Raw genomic sequence first — 14,578 nt, 5'->3', positions numbered from 1 at the left:
TTTTACTACACTGTATGTCAGACTCTATGCATACACACATATTACTTGTAGGCCTTCGTGATGAATACTGTACAATGATAATCAGACGTATTTCATTCCCTCTCTCCCGCCGTCTCATTTTCTCCAATTTCTGGAAAAAATCTGCAAAAGTACAGTATTGTACGTTTACAGCTACCATATTGTCACTGTGTGTCGCAACAACATTACTCACCGCTTTCTCTCCCGTATGAAAACTACTCCACTATTAACAACGCGTGAAGCCACGGCGCTATGTTATCTTCCGCTCTTCGTACTTTCGCACTGACGAGTGCGCATGCGGTCGTGATACTTGTAAAACATGTACGATTGACGATTTCACGTACATTTTGTACTCATACACATAATCAACATAACCTACGGGAACGTCTTGTGTCATGTTGTTGACAGGATGTGAAAGCTATAATACGCCGCTGCTGCACGTCACCAGTAGAAGCTAGTGGTCACCGTCATTCATACAGTCTACTTCGCCTGACAACAACATAATTTGACCCATAATTTCTTACCAAAATTATTCAAAGAAGATTACTATGGACTGGAGGAAATCTTGGAAACGTTGCTGTCTATGACGTGCAAACGTGACGATGCTGCCTCTGGTAAAACTAAATTTAGGCCTACACTTGTTAAATTACTCTAGCACGTCACTGCACTGTAGCAGAAACGATGCTAACGTTAAAACGCCACTGCACTGGTTAGAATAGATGATAGATTAGTAACGTTAGAAATCTAACCGTTAGAAATTGAATTAGAATGTTAATGCTACAGTAAATTTACTGTACAATGTACTGTATACGCTATATAATTTTCGCGTACATGAATTTTCGCGAATTGCCGCTGTCACACATTTTCGCGAGTGGTTAAATTCGCGATTGGGGGACCAGAGAAAATATGAAGTGGCAAAGAGAGTGTGAATTTTCAACTTACTAGCAATTAAATTAGAATGATAGTTAATTAATACACTGCATGAAAAAAACCTACCACACTCTGTGAACTAGTAAGTTAGAATTTAACATTTTTGATGTGGTTAAGTCCATTCAAAACTCAATTTAAATCGCGCTAACGTTAGATTTCTGTGAGTGGTACGAGGGGTGGCCTACGAGTAAATTCAGAGGCAACCAGCTGGAGCATACGAAGCCCCGGCCCCTAAATGGGACATAAATTACTTCAGTTCGGGAAACCCACTCACAAGGGGGGCCCCTCCTTATAAGTAACCCGTCCCCCTTATAAGTAACCCCGTCCCCCTTATAAGTAACCCCCGGGGCACCCCTTATAAGGAGTCTCCACGCTTTTTTGCAATGCAACGCGAAAATGAAAGGACTGCGGCAATTCGCTTGATTATGTCCATAAAGCTTCACAAGTTTCCTAGTTACGAAATTTGAGCAAAATCGGTTCGAGGCATCATATCTAAAATCATGGATTTAAATGCGATGTCAAACGACCCATGCGAATGCTGAAATGCGAGCGATTACTGGCGTGAGTGTCGCCAGGCGCGGCGGCACGGCAATGGTTGAGTGCAGACGTGGCGACTGAGTACGAAAGTCTCCGTACTCAGTCGCCACTTATAAGGGGGACGGGTTACTTATAAGGAGGGGCCCCCCTTGTGAGTGGGTTTCCCGAACCGACTTGTAAAGACGTAGCGGCATGCAAACGCAAGAGCTACAATTGTAGTAGGGTTGGGGGTACCACCTATCGTCACCCTAAGGATCTGTAGCTTGTTTATTCTAGAAATATAACACAAATTTGCCTAATTCCTACCTCAAACGTTGATTATGAATCTCCGTTTTAAAATAGCGCAATTTTAGTGCGTGCATTCCGTTTTCTTCGCGCAGCTACTTAAAACGGGTACCTTGCGATTGACACCCCTTCCCCTCCATGGGTAATACACGTGAATTTCACAGCATAGGTAATAACACGTGAATTTCACAGCATATAGGTAATACACGTGAATTTCACAGCATATAGGTAATACACGTGAATTTCACAGCCATGCGTCGTTACTGAGCGGATGTGTAATTTTTAGCTTGGTTTGTTTAGTTTGATTTTCGTTTCTTCGTTTTTATTGTCTTTATAGCTAATGACACTTAATCCCGCGCGTACCTTTTCGTTCTATACGCAAACAGCCATGATACGCAGGGTGCCGATGGGAAGGTACCCTGCCGATAGGTGGTACCCCTACCATACTTAGTACATGATACAGTACATAATCAGTAATGAAGAAATGCCCCCCCCCCCCCCCCCCCCCCGAAAGAAGAAGAAGAAAAAAAAAAACAACCCAATTTTAGCTTGCCAATAATCTTCTGTACCGTAGTTTATGGGTAAACTCGGCCTAGTGGGTAAAGTCGGCCCCCAGCGCGCGCAGTACCTAATTGTACTGTGCGCGCTGGGGGCCGACTTTACCCGCTACTACGGCAGTAGGCCGAGTTTACCCAACTACTGTAGGATGTCATGGAACACATAGCACTGTAGAAATTAGATAAAACAGCTGCTTCTTTTGTTGTTGCAATAGATTTAATCTTACCAGTGTTTAACATTCATGAGTAATACCAATTTTCCCTCTCTCTCTTGTGTATGCCCCATCACAGGGTACTAGTATGCAGTTTCACAAGATGAAGACACTTTTATTCTCAGGAAGAGCTTTATGATAGCAGCACCAAGGACGTGTGTTGCTCAGCTGGTGACGGGTATGAACAATCCGTACCTGGTTGTGATACATTGCACCTCAAGTCGTGGAAACTAGGTTGTAGAAGCATAATGAAACGCACGGCTACTGGTCTAGCTGCCAGTCAACAGCAAGCCAGTTCCCGGGGCAGTCGCACCTCGGCAAGTAGGAATCAAAATGTAGGGCCATCTGGCAGTAGACCAACCCCTCTGCACATGCGTGGCACAGTGAACAGATCACTCTCTTCTTTGTCATCAGACTTGGCCGAGTCTCCTGCGCAGGAGAACTCTTCACCAGTATTCCAAGAACAATCATGGAATGTTCCACAGTATGAGTTGCAGAGAACTAGACCGACGGGCCCTTCGGTTCCCTCAGTGCCCAATCTACAAGTGCTGGGGCCCTCGTCCCAGGGGAGGTCGTACCACCAGCACCATAACCGTCACCACTTGTCTATGCAAATGCTCGGTGGCGGCCAGGCAGAATTCGAAGCCTCATGGTCTGGTGGACAGCCGCGAGTGCCTGTAACACATGCCCGACAGCAGCAACATGGGACCGGAGCAAATGGAACAAACGGGAGTCTGCGCATTCCTCACCTGGCGAATGTCCCTGTGACAAATCAACGCACCATGCTGCGGGCGAGAAGGATGGAGCAGGTACAGCAGGCCCCGCAGGAGGACCCAACCCCTGGGCTCACATCCCTTGAACGGATGATGGCCGCAGGACCCGCTGTACTGACATCTCTTCAGCTTGGGATTCCCGGTTCCCCACCAACGTCTGGCTATCCATCTCCGACAGCGTCTTATCTTTCCCCCTTGACGAGTGATCCCTTCCCGTATGGCACACCAGGAACCCCGCCTTCCTCCCTGTCCCCCTCCTCCCAGCCCTCTGCATCCACCACTCAGCAATCTCAGCCTCAGACATCCGTTGCATCGGCATCAACCTCGCGATATGCGTCCTCATCATCTCAGACCGTCCCGATGAGTAGTGGACTTCATTCTGCCAAGGTTCCCACCTCCGGTTCAACCCTCAAGCGAGCAGGTCCCTATCTGCTTGGACCGAGGCTTGGGACTTCTCCAGTTAGAAGCATTGTGCAGTGTTTGGCTCGCAAGGATGGAACTGATGACTTTTACTCCTTGAAGGTTTGTAGTTTGTGGACTAATACAGTTTAGTGTTCAATCCTTAAAAGCATACTTATGTGACTGTTTGTCTTCTTTTCATTCCAACATTCCCTGCATGAAAAAATTAAATCAAGAAAATGAAATCATATTAAAAGTTGCTGTTTGAATTCTTTGTTGGATGCACTCGGAACTGCATATTAACATGTGAACACAATGGACAGAACTTGGAATGAAGGGATTCCTAACATGCTCTACAAAAATCCTCATTTCTCTTTGACCACTGAAGCAAATCTGACGGGGTTTTATAAGATGTGGGTAATAAATCATAGTTCCATATCCTGAAATTGTATTTGGATTGATTCACTATTTTTAAAGTTATCATTGTGGAGGTCCCCGTTGTAATTTTTTTTTTTTTTGACATACGGTATAGTGTATGTCCAAAAATGAAGCTTTCACACACTGTATTTGCTTCCTCTTTTTAGCTCTCCACTTGGTGATTCAACAGTATGTTTTGATATGAAAGACAGAAAGACATTTCAATAGCAAGACAAAGACTTATGGTGGAGAAGTGTTTGTGACCCTGCTAACCCTCTTCACTTTTAGATATTGACCCTGTCTGAGAACGGGCGAGAAAACCAGGATGAGAGGCAAGGGAAGATGCTGCTCCACACAGAGTATTCACTTCTCTCACTGCTGAGGGACCAGGAAGGAGTTGTTCACCATCATGGACTATTTCAGGTGGGGTTTTCAGGAGACTCCTCGAAAAATGTGTTATAATGTCTCCCAGCTGACCATCATGGACTAGTTCAGGTGGGGTTTTTCAGGAGACTCCTCAAAAAATGTGTTATAATGTCTCCCAGCTGACCATCATGGACTATTTCAGGTGGGGTTTTCAGGAGACTCCTCGAAAAATGTGTTATAATGTCTTCCAGCTGACCATCATGGACTATTTCAGGTGGGGTTTTTCAGGAGACTCCTCAAAAAATGTGTTATAATGTCTCCCAGCTGATCATCATGGACTATTTCAGGTGGGGGTTTTCAGGAGACTCCTAAAAAATGTGTTTAAATGTCTCCCAGCTGCCCATCATTGACCATTTCAAGTGGGGTTTTTCATGAGAGTCCTCAAAAATGTATTGAAAAGACTCCCAGCTGCCCATCATGGTCTCTTTTGGGTGGGGGTTTTCAGGAGACTCCTGAAAAATGTGTTATGTATCTCCCAGCAGCCTTGCACAGTAGCACTGTCCAAGTCAAATTGATTTATCTCTCATCCTGCTCCCTGTAGATATGAAAATGAAATCATTATTGTCTGTTTTGCGCCTTATTGTTAAGATGTGCAAAGGTGCCTTGTCTCTCCTTGCCTTTTGTCAAGGCCCTCTCGCTGTATGATGGCTATAACGGGCGAGTGAAGCTGTATGAAAGAAATCCATGCAACAAACCTTGCAGTAGGTGATTGAAATTTGGTGATCCCATTGTTAACCATGGCCCATGTGCTTCTCACTACAAACTGTTGTAACCAGTAAATGACTGATTAGTTCTTGAACGTGTTCAAATACAGGACCGAGCATATGAGATCCGACCGGATGTTATGACTGGAAAAGTTCCGTCTTCTTCATCATCATCGTCGTCATCATCGGTAGCATCCACGTCATCATCCTCGTCCTCCTCCAAGGTGCCATATAAGAAGCGGCTGTGCCTTGTGCTGGACTGTCTGGTGGCGCACGACTTCAGTAACCGGACGGCGGACCTTGTCAACCTCCAGCACCATGTTATCCAGGAGAAGAAACTCAGCGAGAAGGAGGCCGTCTACGTCTTCCATGACGTGGTCAGCATCGTTGACAGCTTGCACAGTGTGAGTCAGACTTCACCCCCTCTTGCCAATCAAATACTTTATGCCATCTATTAAGCCAGTCTAATTTTTTATGAATCAGGACTACCCAACAATTTTACAAGATCTTGCTAAATTTGTGACTGTATGGGGTACATTAGTGAATGGATACTTATGCATGTGCGTGCCTTGCATTCATGTCGAGATCAGAGTTTACAATTTCGCGTGTTGTTAAAATTCACGAATAACACTCAAATCCAAAATTTTGCGAAAAATAACTACTTTGCAAAATATAATATGGCATATTCAGTAAAGGCGCTTTCTAACTGAAGCACTTGGATAGTGCAATTTCATTTTTTTTTAAAGTTTTTCAGCAGAACATAGAGAATTCACAAATTTCTCATGAAGTTTCAGTCAAAAGTGAGAAAAATAGTGTAATGAAATACAAACTGCAGGGTTATCTTTTTTGTGTACAAAACACAGGAGTAATATGAATTATTCCTATCACTTTTTATGTGTCACATTCTTGTGTATTGAATAGAGGAAGCTGGTGTAATAGCCGTTTCTATCGGTTCATTTGTGACATAGGTTTGTGAAAATACCGCAAAAGTGAATGCCTGCATGCTGTTTCATCTCTTGCACAAAGATGAGAAATGAATTGATTTTTAGATTTAAGTGTATTCTTGGAAAGCATGTAGTGCTTCTGACAACAGCTTCATTTCAATCACTGCTCTTGTTTGCTTATCTCTCCAGAAAAACATCGTCCACCGAGACTTGAAACTTGGCAACATGGTTCTGAATCGGCACACCCGCCAGATCACTCTGACAAACTTCTGCCTGGGCAAACATCTCGTCAGCGAACAGGACCTTCTCAAGGACCAGCGAGGGAGCCCCGCTTATATAAGCCCTGATGTCCTCAGTGGTAACTAATTGTTCACTCTTTTTGAAAAGAATGTCACTTTTCGTTGTATTTGTTGTTATAGCAATCATATCTCATCACTAGGTAGACATATCAGTCTGAATTAAAGTCATCATTTGATACACATACTTTATGATGACTTCAATATGCACTTAAAGGGAACGCAAACCCAAAGAGCAATGTGGATTGAGTGAAAGCAGCAACATTAGTAGAACACATCAGTGAGAGTTTGGAGAAAATTGGAAAATCGATGCAAAAGTTATGAATTTTTAAAGTTTTGGTGTTGGACTCGCTAGATGAGGAGACTACTAGAGGTTATGACGTACATGAGTGGACAACAATATAAAGAAAATATAAAGAAAATTCCACAAAAATTCATTATACCCCCGCCAAACGAAGTTTGAAGGGGGTATATAGGAATCAGCGGACGGACGGGCGGTCGGGCGGTCGGGCGGTCGGTCGGGCGGTCGGGCGGTCGGTCGGGCGGTCGGGCGGTCGGGCGGTCGGGCGGTCGGTCCGTTGCAAATCTTGCGTCGCGAACTACTTCCTCAGTTTTCAACCGATTCCCATAAAACTTGGCACAGATGTGTGCCTTGGGTTGTAGATGTGCAAGACGTATTTTTTGACAGTACCCAAAAGTACGTTGCCATGGTAACGGCATATTATGGGCAAAAATGGGTACAAATCTTGCGTCGCGAACTCCTCCCACAGTTTTTGATCAATTTTTATGAAATTAGGTACAGATGTTCATCTGAATATGTTAATGTGCAAGACACATATTTCCGCAGTGGCAAAAAGTGCGTTGCCATGGTAACGGCATGTTATTGGTAAAATATAGGGCAAAATGCTTCATGGCAAAACTGCTTCATCAGTGTTCTTCCAATTCTCATGGAATCCATATTGAATGTTTGTCTTAGGATATAGGTCAGCATGACACATTTCTTGACAGTGACAAAAAGTATGTTGCCATGGTAACAGCTCACATATTATGAGCCAAAATGATGGAAAATTTTGTGTTGCAAACTACTTCCTCAGTTTTTGCCCAATTTCCATGAAACTTGGTACAGATGTGTGCCTTTGGTTGTAGATGTGCAAGACGCATTTTTCGACAGTACCCGAAAGTACGTTGCCATGGTAACGGCATATTAATGGCAGAAGATCAAGGAAAGATCTTGCGGATTTAACTACTTCCTCAGTTTTTTGACCAAAGCTTATGAAATGTGGCACACACCTTGATCTTGGTGGGAAGATTTGGAAGACATATTCTTCGGACGTGTCGGAAGCTGCGTTGCCATGGTAACGGCATATAAATGGCAGAAGATCAAGGAAAGATCTTGCGGATTGAACTACTTCCTCTGTATTCGACTGAAGCTCATGAAATGTGGCACACACATTGGTCTTGGTGGGAAGATGTGCAAGACATATTTATTGGACATGTCGGAAGCTGCGTTGCCATGGTAACGGCATATTAATGGTGGAAGATCAAGGAAAGATCTTGTGGATTGAACTACTTCCTCAGTTTTTGACAAAAGCTTATGAAATGTGGCACACACAATAGTCTTGGTGGGAAGATGTGCAAGACATATTTTTCGGACATGTCGGAAGCTGCGTTGCCATGGTAACGGCATTTAAATGGCAGAAGATCAAGGAAAGATCATTCCTTGGGTAAGACTGTCGTCACGGGGCGGGGGTATTAATCACCTTAAGTGATATTTCTAGTTTTTCATGAAAATTACAAATTCCATCAACTTGATACTGACATATGTTAAGGGTAGCAATTATTTCCCCTGCTTTCTGATAGCGGTTAGTCAAGGGCTCTTTCATAATGCTAGAAAAGTGAATTTTTGTTGAATTTCCTTTATATTTTCTTTGTATTGTCGTCCACTCATACGTCATAACCTCTAGTAGTCACCTCATCCAGCGGTTCCAACACCAAAACCTTTAAAGATTCATAACTTTTGCATCGATTGTCCGATTTTCCTCAAACTTTCACTGATGTGTTCTACTAATGCTGCTGCTTTCACTCAATCCACATTGCTCTTTGGGTTTGCGTTCCCTTTAAAGGGAAACTCGAACTGGTGTTTCAGAGAAACAAGTTGGAAAAAAAAAACAGAATTAGTGACAGTTTCATTTTATTTGGGCAAAAATGAAGAAGGTTACAGAATTTGAGTTCCTCATATGTTGATGTACTATAACAGTGATATCTGTGACAGTCACATGTTATATATTGCCTTGGTAAATATAGTGATGATGTCTGTGTGTGTTTTTTTTATTGTCACTAAACTAGCAAATGATGCAACAGTACCCTAAAACACAAACAAATCAAAATTGTCATTGTCAATTCGCCACCACAATGCAATGACTGTGTAAAATGATGTGATTTCTTCATATTTGAATTTCTAAAACAAGAAGCAAAACACAAAAACACAGGATGAATATAGGAAACATAGGTGTGTGAACAAATGGCAGACTTGTCATAATGATTGTTACTGGTATTTATTCGTTTGTCATTTTTCACCCACAAACACACACAAAGATTTTATTGCATCAAAGAATGAGAATTATCATTTCCATTCATGAATGCAACTAATATCAGGTTCTGTGAAATTGTCAGTGTATGATTACCCTTCTGTTTAGTTCAACAATTTTGCTGAAACTGTAAGTCAGATTTGATGATGAGTTCGTGTAATATTGCTCTATTTACTCAACGTTACATTGAACACGGAGTGTATGAAGTCGTACTGATCAATGTCTATTTGTGTCTCCATGAAGGCAAACCATACATGGGCAAACCCAGTGACATGTGGGCCCTAGGGGTGGTACTCTTCACCATGCTGTACGGTCAGTTCCCTTTCTATGACAGCGCCCCCCAGGAGCTCTTCAGGAAGATCAAGGCCGCAGAGTTCACCCTACCCCAGTGAGTATTCCAAGGTGTTCTTTCTGTGTAAACTTGAACCATCTCATACAGTGTGTAAAATATCAACCATTGCCGGGGCGACAAGACCTCGTATTATATAATAAAGATACAAAATGTCAAATGTTCAGGAGAGCAAAAAAACATGGCAGCCAAAGCACTATATCAAATGGGATAGCCTTTCCTTTACGTGCTGAAAAGAGGCAGAAGCTAATACTGAGTGATACAGACTATATCATTATTGCTGATGTAATAGTTATCATTTTTATTTTAATAGTCAGGATTTTATCATTTATATTCTTTATCACCATTACTACAACCCCTACTACTTATTATTGGTACTATATTGTAGTACAGTTGAACCTCTCGTATCCGGACAAGTCGGGACCGGGGCTCATTCGGATAAGGGATTTGGCCGGATACGGGAGACTCAATGCTTTATACATGTACACTTATATGTACTGATGTAGCCCATTGTAGTACCACACGTAGTAATGTGTATACTGCAACCTTTTCATTGTTACTCTCAGTAACAGACCCCAAAATAGAGGTTCGTGTTTGCAAGAATGAAATCATTTTCTTTTATAAATTCTTGGGATGATTTACCTAAATAATTATTAAGAAATGTATCAAATATATGTAATTCATGTGTGTTTGTTTAGGAGTTCTCAAGGAGTTGGGAATCCCCCTTTCCTCCCGTAATTATTTAAAAAAAAAGTCATGGCGAGATTGCGTCCGTATAATAGAGAGATCCGGATAAAGGGAGGCCGGATAAGAGAGGTTCAACTGTAGTAGTTTTGTTGTTATTATTATTATTATTATTATCATTATTATTATTATTATTATTATTATTATTATTATTATTATTATTATTATCATCATCATCATAATTACTGTTACCATTGCTGTCATCATTATTATCAAGTAAAGAGAAGACAAAATATGGCTTTCTGTCTCGAGTGTACCATGATGTTCTACAAATATTATCAAGCCTCATACCCTATGTGTTATTTGCACCATAAAAGCGCAATGCTATGTGGCCATTAATCCGTTGAGGACGAATCCTGAGTATACTTGTGCAGGGGTCTATGGAAAATGTGTGTTGTAGCAAAATCAGTCCGTCCTCAATGTGTTAATGATCTGATGAACAGGTAACGCCCAAGCTGGCTTAATAGAGATGAAGTGTGAAGTCACCTCTTGTTTCGTTCCATGCAGGGATGGCCGCGTATCTGAGAACACAAATGGTCTGATCCGTAGTTTGCTGGTCCTGGACCCCTCAACCAGACTTACAGCTTCCCAGGTCCTGGAATCGGTCAAGACCACACTGGCAATGTGGTGAGTAGTGGTGAACAGGCCCATTTCAGACTTAAATATTAAGATGATTTTTGTGAGCGTGAGTGCTGTGAGCAATCTACATTCTGCAGGCATTGCTTTTCTGTGGGGCCCTCAAATTTTCAGAGGATATAATTTGCCAGGGTAACATGAAGAATCGTCTGAAGTTCGATTTTGATAGACATGAAATATCAATTATTTTAATTTTATATACTGTATTGTTAAAATAAAGTAAAATGAAAAAAAGTTGAGCTGTAAACATGCCTATCAGAGTATGCATTGAAAAGTACCATAAGATTGTGAATTTAATGGGTGTATGCCATGTTCTACACTGTAGCGTCATAAAATGCTCTTGTTTAATTCATGCCATACTATGTAATGTTATGCGATAAAATATTTTGTCATGTCTCGTTGAGGTTTAATTCTGTTGGATGTTACAGTATCATGATAGAAAATTCAGATGCACTAAGCACTTGTGCAATTGCACTTATGAACATAGAAATAGATTATGTCATATGAACGTGTAGTAACCGTTTGTATTTGGTGCGTTTAATTGATTTGCTGTATTGTGCTGTATACCCCTCTTGGTATTATTCATTGTTTTGTTAATGTACACTTGTACTCTGTCATGATGTTAACAGTTATGCTTGATGATATCATCTTATGTTGTGTTATAAAGTGTTAATCGTGTAATTATACTACAGATGTATTGTATAATTGATGGAAATGATGAAAAGTGTTGAAAGTATACTACCGGTATTTTGTACTTTGTTAATGAAATTGCAGAAAGTTGATGTATTTGAAAAAAAGAAATGGCATACAGAGAATGAATAAATCAAATCAAATCAAATCAAATCAAAGTGAGAGTAAGCCATGGAGCTAAAGGCTATATACTATCCTGCTGAAAACATGCCAAGCCTAGGACTGCACTCAGCATTTGTTTTCATGTTTATTGCCAGTGTGAAATAATTATTTTTGATCCCCTATCTTTAATGTATTTGATCTCCCTATCTCTTTGTCCGAATAACCAGGAGATCCCTGGCCCTGCAGGGGGAACAACTCCAAGTAGTACCGGACATTGACAATGGGGATTGTGAGCCTCCACCGGCAAAGAAGCACTGTGAGCTGGCGGGACCGTGTGGAAACCTGGAACTGGACCTGAAACTTCACAGGGACAAGCCTTCGTCGACGACAGCGAATTCATCCGTTGTCGCCAGTAGCAACAGGACGCCTCGTTTGCCCCTCTCTGCCCACCAGCATCCCCCCGTGAGGCGGCTGAACCAAGACGCGCAGCCTCTCTCCGCTTCAGAGATCATCAACCTGTGCAACATGCTGTCATGATGACGTCCACGTCACTGCCGGGGGTAGGAGTTTGGGTCTTGTGGTTTTGTACTTGTTGGGCGATCAGAAGGTTCTGGGTTCAAGCCAGCATGTAATGTGCAGTGTACAAACACTGGTGAGGGCATTAATAAGAATTACCCGCACACTGTGCATTTGGAACAGTCTAACACATCAGAGGTGATAGCTGAAAGTGTTTGAACTGTTTGAAAGGTGTCGTGTGTGGGCAATTACGCTTTTGCCATACAAAATGATGTATATTATTTGTTTTTAAAATAATGAAGCAAATGTCCTTGCTCAAAGAATTTCAACTGTAGGCTTTTAAAATTCCACAGCAGCCATTTTTGCATTTTTACAATTTAAGTGCTAATGACTGGTCATTAAACTTTGATAATTATAGGTTATAAAGCAAAATTACATTCCCGTGCAACCGCTGCAACCGTGCCTGCCTGTCCCGCATTGGACTCATCAGTCACTTTTGAGCCTGCAGCAGACGTGGACTTCCTTAGATCTTTGTTTTCGAAGCAAAGCCATACATACACATACATACAAAATGTACATACATACATACTTTGTTAATTACCGGTACTGGTTATAAGCAAAATTACATGATGGGCAAAATGAATGCCTGGTCATGTGTACACTCTCGGCCAATCAGTTGATTAGGATCTGCTTCATAATTATAAAAAGAAGTATGTCTTTGAAGTAGCTTTGCAGTTAATTCATGGTGATGCTCTTTACCCTGTAACAAGGAGGAGCTTGAAGCATGGTATTTATCTGTAGGAAATTAAAGTTGTGGTTGGTATAGAAACTCATTCACACATGGGAGATGTTGCACATTTGATGTACAGAGACTAGATTATGTCAGGATTGGTGGTGTAGTTCTGAATTACATTTTAATCTTCATTGAGTAACACATGCCATGGAGTAGTGGTGTAACGTCAGAGGAGCTGGAATGATCTCATTTCCAGTTATTATTTAGGAAACCTTTAAATTTTCCCAGTAATGTCCCCCAAAGTATCCAGATTAATGCTATATTTCTTGACTTTGACATACGTACAGGTGTAGATTAACTAATGTTCATTGAGATACATATTGTGATCTCAAGAAAAGAAATGAAAGAAAAAAATTCTCTATTGTCTTGTCATTATTGTTCCCCTCCCCTCCCCTTTTATCCCTCATACCTGCATAGGACAAAGGTTCCAGGCTTAAGTGAACCATTGATTACAATCTATATGCTGTTCTAGACAGTGAAGAAAAGCTTGCCGTATCTGAGACACAATTTTAACTGCATACAAATGCAATACCAAGAACTCATAGTTTCACAGGCTCTATACAGCACTGTCTGTTGGATGGAAGCTTGTTGGTCTAGAGGATAAGATGCTTGTCTGCTGATCACAAGGTTGTAGGTTCAAATCCTGGCCAAGTTTGTATACCCATGATTTGTATTGAGGCTATTACTAAACACTGATTAATTTGGTGCTTGTTTATGTCGATATAGGGTAATTTGTCTATCAGTTGCAATAGAAAATAACTTGATGCAAGAATTTAATTAATTTGATTAAAGGCTATATACTGTTAAAATAAGTTTGCCCTGAATGATTTTTTGATTGATAAAGGGATTAATTTACATGACCATATATAACAGGGCAATGGAAGCCATATATTTGCAGCATCAATATGGACATGACAAATCTGATTTTTTTGTTCCATTTGCGCCCTGTAACTTACATGAGCTGATCAACATGCAGAAATTAATTGAGAACACTTTGTTTGAGTAAATGGAAATCAATTTGACAAATTGATGAATTTTCATGTCCTAGAGCAATCATGTATGAACAGGTTTGTCTTAATGTCATGTTCTGATGCCTTCTTTCACATGATTTCATGTTAAATATTTCAATTTGCAATAATTCAATACTTAGCTAAATTATTCCACTCTTATTTGAGATGCTATATTTCACCGACTCAGCTCAGCAGTAATGCCTGAAGTATTTTCATGATAATTATGAGTATGCAAATTTAGAAAATACAGACACTATTAATTGTCATATTATTTTTGGGAGTGCAATAATTGTGAGAATCTGGACTTGGAATACAATTTTGCTGAAGCACAGTACAGTCAACTCCCATTATAGCAAAGTCCTCGGGACCGGAAGTTTTGTTTCATTATATCGAAATTTTGTGATAGCCAAGCAAAGAGACAATAAAAAAATGTAGAGCGGATAATGTTTGGGGATGAATTTTTACTTTGTTGTAACCGGAATTTCATTATAACTGTGTTCTTTATAATGAGAGTCCATTGTAGTTAAATAGCAATGAAGAACTGCAGGAATGGAATGAGAAACAAATTACCACTCCTCAGCATGAAAAAAAGGTACCAATTTCACACCATGGGGACAATACAGTGGTATATTGCATTTCTGAATACCAGGGG

The 14,578-nt window shown here is 41.0% G+C and overlaps 1 protein-coding gene across 1 annotated transcript; it reads left to right on the top strand.

Annotated features, from left to right (window-relative positions):
- Positions 1 to 2,787: 2,787 nt before the first annotated feature.
- LOC139719734 (serine/threonine-protein kinase 40-like) lies at positions 2,788 to 12,159 on the top strand. The gene is made up of 8 exons (XM_071631123.1): positions 2,788 to 3,834; positions 4,417 to 4,551; positions 5,369 to 5,396; positions 5,463 to 5,662; positions 6,392 to 6,560; positions 9,330 to 9,474; positions 10,687 to 10,806; positions 11,835 to 12,159. Exons 1-8 carry the CDS (start codon positions 2,788 to 2,790, stop codon positions 12,142 to 12,144), a joined length of 2,154 nt encoding a protein of 717 aa, XP_071487224.1. The 3' UTR covers positions 12,145 to 12,159.
- The last annotated feature ends 2,419 nt before the right edge of the window (positions 12,160 to 14,578 follow it).

Source organism: Diadema antillarum, unplaced genomic scaffold (assembly GCF_040938485.1).
Source record: "Diadema antillarum isolate AM-2024a unplaced genomic scaffold, OU_Dant_1.0 scf00000114, whole genome shotgun sequence".
NCBI classification, from domain to species: domain Eukaryota; kingdom Metazoa; phylum Echinodermata; class Echinoidea; order Diadematoida; family Diadematidae; genus Diadema; species Diadema antillarum.
The sequence above is the reverse complement of the archived record's forward strand: the minus strand, read 5'-3'. Positions and strand labels throughout refer to the sequence as shown.

What these genes read in the sequence shown, in the direction of transcription:
- LOC139719734 (XM_071631123.1), top strand. Translation starts at nt 2,788, where the DNA reads ATGAAACGCACGGCTACTGGTCTAGCTGCCAGTCAACAGCAAGCCAGT. An exon ending in ACCATCATGGACTATTTCAG is followed by an intron (nt 4,552 to 5,368) that starts GTGGGGTTTTCA and finishes GTTCAAATACAG; the next exon opens with GACCGAGCATATGAGATCCG. An exon ending in ATATGAGATCCGACCGGATG is followed by an intron (nt 5,397 to 5,462) that starts TTATGACTGGAA and finishes CATCCACGTCAT; the next exon opens with CATCCTCGTCCTCCTCCAAG.